Source organism: Dama dama, chromosome 19, assembly GCF_033118175.1.
Source record: "Dama dama isolate Ldn47 chromosome 19, ASM3311817v1, whole genome shotgun sequence".
NCBI lineage: Eukaryota > Metazoa > Chordata > Mammalia > Artiodactyla > Cervidae > Dama > Dama dama.
The window spans coordinates 51,637,940-51,644,312 of record NC_083699.1 but is presented as its reverse complement, the minus strand read 5'-3'; the positions used below and the strand labels follow the sequence as shown (position 1 = coordinate 51,644,312).

Genomic DNA, 6,373 nt, shown 5'->3' with positions numbered 1-6,373 from the left:
TCGTTAGTTTCAGGAGTCAGCAGCATTTGGTCATTTTTATTGCAGGGCTGTTGTCCTTAGATGTCCCAGCTCCTTCCACAAAGAGACCCCCACCTACTTTTCTCCTGATGGGTACTCTACTCTGGAGCACAGGGGTTAACCAGTGAGAATCCTACACACGTGAGAAGTGTGGTCACTTCAGGCCAAGGCGAGAATTCACCCTGCATTTGAATTAAGAGGTTGGCAACCTAGAACAATCACAAATTGTCCCACATCACCTTACTACATAGAGTCAAAAATACCTATTGAAATGAGCAACTGCAGTCCCTCCCCCCCCAAAAATAACAAAAGACAGAATTCACCAGGTGGATGCCTTTGATCCATTAAAAAGTTAGCAAACGTTTTCTGTAAGGGGTTCCAGTGAATTTTTCCAGCTTTTTAAGTCATACTGCCTTTGTTGCAACCCAAATCTGTCACTGTCATCCTAAAGCCACCACAGACAATATGTAAATGAATGGTATGGCCATGTTTCAATACAACTTTATTTACGAAAACAAGCAGCAGGTTGACCCCTGCTTGAGGCTGATGCAGAGACTACTTCCTTTTGAGAATGCCAGGAGCTTACATTTGAGACAGGCTGGAGGTATGAGATGGGAGAGGCAAGGCAAAGGCACCAAGGAAAGAGGCATACAAACAACAAACAGTCAGGTTGTCCAAAGAGCAATGTGTATGCCAGAAGGTGGCAAGAGACTAAAATTTAATTAGGTGAGAATAGTACATTTTAAGCATGTGCAAATTGAACTTTTGCTGTTTCATCTTTTATTTAAAAACTACATTATTTTAAAGATATTCTTAAAACAGTATTTAAAAAATCATTTTCTATTAGAATCACACACTTTTTCCTTGAATCAGAAGTTGTGCCACTATCCTGGTTACCTGTGGATTCACCAAGCAGTCCAGCAAGTCATCTGTAGAAACGAATGTTTGGGAAAGGGCCCCAGTCCTATCTGAAGCAACCTGTTCCACAACTGCATTCTCACTCTCACTCATCATTCGTTGCCTCTTGGTATTAGGCGGTTTTCCAAAGGATTTTCCATTTTTGCTGACAAAGTCTTCACCATCATTTTCAAATATGCCTCCTCTTTCTGAAGATGGTTCTTGGGAACTTGGAATGACAGGAACCAGATCAAGGCCAAAAGGACTTGCTGCCTCTTGTTTTCCTGTTTCTGAATTTGAGGTGTGGCTACCAATTTGTTCTACCTCCACCTGGTTGTGCACACTTAACTCCTCCTTTGTTGTGTACTCTCTGTTTGTTCTCAGCGCTTGGGCTTTGACTACTTCAGATGTTCCATAATGATTAAAAAAAGCGGAAATGGCTCCATTTAAGTAGTGACAATTGACTTCATGGGATGTTTCCTCAAGCTAGGGAGAAAGAAAAACTCTTTAAAATGGTTATACATACTTACATAAACTGGAAAACAAACGTTCTTGTCACAGTTGGTTTATCACACGATAGTAACTGGAAGAGACCTACCTCAGTTGGGTTTAACCAAGCTCTGGTATTGTGTGGATTCTCTGCAGTTTTCAGGGCACACACAAGCATGCGGGTGATTGCCTCTTCTACCCGGGCTTGGTGGTCCTCTTCCTAAGTCAAGGTTGAAAGAGAAGACACAGTTTTTCATTTGTCTCTGGGTCTCACTGCTTAAAACAGAGGAGAGTCCTTAATTATGTGTTTTGTTCTTTCATCAACATAAGCTTTGTTACTGAAGGATGAATATGCTGTTGGCAGACCACAATTTTTATGTATTAACTATCTTCTGCCACCTAGAAAGAGTTGCAGAATATTTCACCAACTAAATTTAAGTATGGGTCCTGTCTTAAGACATAGGCCTTAAGGATGAATCACCTGTGATATTTTCTCCAGCATTTTCCATTCTCTGACATGTTTAAAGTTTCTTTTAAAAAGTATCACATAAAAATGAATAATCCCAATAGAGGATTATTTTGACAAGCTAATTTTTTGAGGAATGGGAAAAAATTTTTAATAAACATTCTTGGTTGGATGGCATCACCGATGCAATGGACATAAAACTGGGCAGTCTCCGGGAGATGGTGAGGGACAGGGAAGCCTGGCATGCTATAGTCCATGGTGTTGCAAAGAGTCGGACATGACTTGGTAACTGAACAACAACAACAAACATTCTTGGTCACAAAAGTGAGAAGGCTAAATATCTATCTTAAGGCTAAATATCTATCTATCTATTGTATCTTAAGATACAATAAATATAAACTATGGCAATCATGATAAACTACATTAAAATTAGTAACTTTTGTTCATCAAAAGACACCATAAAGGAAATAAAGAAGCCAGATGTCTGTAACATATATAACTGATTGTTAAATATATAAAGAATCTGCACACATCAGTAAGACAAATGACCCATTTTTTTTTAAAATGGGCAAAAGCCACAAAGATAAACATTCAAAAAAAGAACAATTATATAAGTAATAAACACATGAAAATAAGCTTAGTCTCATTAATAATCAGGGAAATGTAAATCAAGAAACCCATGAAACTGGCAAGAGAGGGTCTGATAATTCCAAATGATGGAGAAATGTCAAACAATTGACAGAAATCTTATACATTGATGGTGGGAATGTGTGCTGACAGACATTTGGAAAACATGCAGGCATTATTTTATAAACTTGAGTACTGTATACCCTACAGATGGCAATTCCACTTCTAGATATATACACATTCTCTGGAGAAACTCTTGCACACGTATACAAGAATATTCTATTTATAAAAGCAAAAAAACTAAAAGCAACCCAATTATCCATCAACAGAAAAATGAATCAATAAACTGTGGTACATTAACACTAGAGGATATTATTATATGACAGTGAAAATGAATGACCAGCTACATGTGACAACAGAGATGAATATTAGATGAATATTAGAAACACAGATGACTATTAGAAGCATAATATTAAACTTAAAACAAAGCAAATCCCCAAGATGAGATACCACTTCTCACTAGGATGGCTATAATAAAAAAGACAGATAACAAATGTTCGTAAGGATGTGAAGAAATCAGAATCTTCATACTTTGTTGGGGGAATGTAAATGGTGCACTGCATTGGAAAATAGCCTGGCAATTCCTCAGAAGATTAAATCTAGAGTTACCAGATAGTTAATTTTATGAGTCAACTTGGGTAGGCTATGGTGACCAATTGTCTAGTCAAATACTATTCTAGATGTCACTGTAAAGATATTTTGTAGATGTGATTAACATTTATAATCAGGTGACTTTAAGTAAAAGGAGATTATCCTCAATAATGTAGGTGGACCTCATCTGATCAGTTGAAAGCTTTAAGAACAAAAGTTAAGGTTTCTTGGAGAAGAAAAAATTCTGCCTCAGGACAGCAACAGAAATCCTAAGCCCGTTTCCAGCCTGCCAGCCTGTTACAGATTTACAGATTTTGGACTCTATACTGCAACTTTGAACTCATCTGAATTTCCAGCCTTCTGGTCTGCCCTGGATGATGTCCATATGATCCAGCAACTCTACACCCAGGTATATACCAAAAGAAATGAAAACATACATCCACACAAAACCATGTACACAAATAGCTGTAGCATTATTCATAATAGCCGAAAGTAGACACAATCCAAAGATCCACCAACTGATTAGTGGATAAACAAAATGTGGTATGTCTAAACAATACTTTTTAGCTATAAAAAAAGAATGAAGTACTGATACACGCTACTCCATGGATGATTCGTAAAAATATTATGCTGAAAGAAAGACACCAGCCATGGCTGCAATCAAAGCCTCTGGTTAAAGCATGCACAGATGCAATAAGGCCTCAGGTGACAGAGACAGACTTGAACCATAATGTTAGCCATTCTAATTGTCAAGTGGAGCAGGCAACCAGGATTAAGCATAGCATAATGGAGGGAAAAAGCCTTGGGCAGAAATAAAATGATAAAACCTAGCACTGAAAGACTGCTCTGAGAAACTGTGTAAGTCAGGACTGTGAATTGTGCAATTAGTAATGAGGACCCTGAACCAAGAAGCAGATATTTCCAGCCCAGATGGTGTGGGATGGGACTAGCAACATGGGACATGTGTGGCAGATTCAGCCAGGCCCAACACAATTCTCCTAACACCAGTCAAGGGAGAAGACCTGCCTCACTAACGTCAGGGTGCATTGTGCCCCTAGAAGAAAGAGAACAGTGTCACAAAAGCCCTCTTCCCAACCTCACCATCCACCAACAGAGCACAGAATCCATAACCTATAGCATAGCGAGCAAAGTAACACGGGAGTGTTGGTTAAAATTAGTCATTAAGTTAAAAAGACAGGCATTGTGTATCTTAAAGGCAAGGAGATGACATTTGTTAGAAAAAGAAAATACCAGCTCAATCCATGAGTTTATACTGACAGTGACAGGATCAATGGATTCCACATAATGCCACCAGTGTCTGGGAACAAACAGAACCTGAAAACCAAACAAAAAATGGTTAGCACAAAACCAAAACATTTTATGTCAGAATCAGATCTAAATTGAAGCTGTTAGGAAAAAAATTCAAATGAATTTATAGCAATATTGTAATAGGAAAGGGAAAAATAAGAAAAAGCTCCCATAATCCTTTTATTCCTTTAAAAAAAAAATTAACAAGTTTGCATGTTCTACAAAGGATATTGGCTTCCCTGGTGGCTCAGAGGGGAAGATCCCCTGGAGAAGGGAATGGCAACCCACTCCAGTATTCTTGCCTGGAGAATTCCACGGACAGAAGTGCCTGGCAGGCTACAAGTCCATGTGGTCGCAAGGAGTTGGACATGACTGAGCGAATAATACTTTCACTTTTTCACAAAGGATATTACCAGCTTCTCCAGTCTCTACTCTCCTTTATGCTGGACCTTCTTTGTCTGCATCCAAATCTTGGTAAAGGATTCTGAGACTGTAACTCTTTCTCCTTTCCATCACGTAAGAATTGCATGAGTTCTGAGAAAGGGCATATGTAAAAATATAGGACATAGTTTCTGACTTCTCACGGTATAAAATGTAGCCAATGAAAAAATAATATAGAGAAAAGTGGCATTATATAAGGGTAAATCAGAGGAGTGGACACTGGTGCTAGAGGAGTTCAGAGGCGAGAGAGGCAGGCACAAACTAGGGAGGTCAGGGGCAACCTGGATGAAGGGAGTGTGATTTGAACCATGACTAGGAGAGAATGAGGACACGCCAGGAGGGGGAAGTGGGCAAGGGAGGTAGGACTGCCGAGGGATAGCAAGCAGGCCAGTTTTACTACTGCAGAAGGAATAATGGGGAATAAAGTAGGAGAATCAGGTTAGGGCCAGTGGAGGGCCCTGAATTCAGAATAAAGAATCTGGATTTTATATCCGGTAGGCATTACAAGTTCCTGAGAAGTTCTGAGTAAGTGGACAGTTAAAATAGTGACATTATGGGAGAGTCTGGGAAGGACAGGAGCATCCTGCAATGTTCCACTTATTAAATTAAATGTTAGGATTTAAATAGGAAGGAATAGCAAACGAAAGCAATGGGCCAAGGCAAGAAGGACTGCATTTGTCCAGACTCACTACAAGAGTCCGTGAAAGGCCAAGTAGAGTAGATGGAGATGATCTGAAACTTCTGGGTTTGGATTTACAAAATGGCAGCACTTGCTACAGACAAGGTGGAGATGGGAAGAGAGCTCCTTTCAGGAGAATTAGGCACTAAAAATGGCTACTAAAGCCACTGGATTTAGTCATTAGGAGGTCTTGAATGTCCTATCACAGAGTTTACTTTCAGTACAGAGGTAAGAGAGGGAGCCAGTTTATGGTGGATTCAGGAAAGAGCATGATGTAAAAAAACTGATACAATGGACAGAAATACTCATTGAATTTGGCTATTAAAGTAGAAAAAAAAAAAAGAATTAGCAGCCACTTCACACCCACTAAAATGGCTATACTTGTAGCAATAGTAATAATATCAATAGACTTTGCTGGTGGCTCAGATGGTAAAGCGTCTGCCCACAATGTGAGAATAATAAAGGAAGATAACAAGTGTTGGAGAGGATGTAAACCAATTAGAACCCACATAGATTGCTGGTAGGAATGTAAAATGGTGCAGCTGCTATGGAAAACAGTTTGGCAATTCCCCCAAAAGTTAAAACACAGAATTAACATATGACCCAGCAATTCCACTCCTACATGAATACCCAAGAGAACTGAAAATATATGCTCTTACAAAACCTTGTACACAAGTATTTATAGCAATATTAGTCATAATAACCAAAAAAGTGGAAACAACCCAAATACCCATCAGGTGTTTAATGGATAAATAAAATGTATATTCACATAAGGGAACAACAGTCAGTTCAGTTCA

The 6,373-nt window shown here is 38.9% G+C and overlaps 1 protein-coding gene across 3 annotated transcripts in view; it reads right to left on the bottom strand.

Moving 5' to 3' along the window:
• Window positions 1-503: 503 nt before the first annotated feature.
• The window catches only part of HSPBAP1 (HSPB1 associated protein 1), a 55,792-nt gene continuing 49,922 nt past the window's right edge, over window positions 504-6,373 (bottom strand). For 2 of the 3 annotated variants that reach the window (XM_061167009.1, XM_061167007.1), the window contains exons 6-8: window positions 4,400-4,483; window positions 1,514-1,624; window positions 504-1,401 (exon numbers count right to left, since the gene is read on the bottom strand). In XM_061167009.1, the coding sequence (XP_061022992.1) occupies window positions 868-1,401; window positions 1,514-1,624; window positions 4,400-4,483 (729 nt within the window). In that variant the 3' untranslated portion in view covers window positions 504-867. The remainder of the gene's footprint in view (window positions 1,402-1,513; window positions 1,625-4,399; window positions 4,484-6,373) is intronic. The other variant, XM_061167008.1, reaches the window with a different exon arrangement.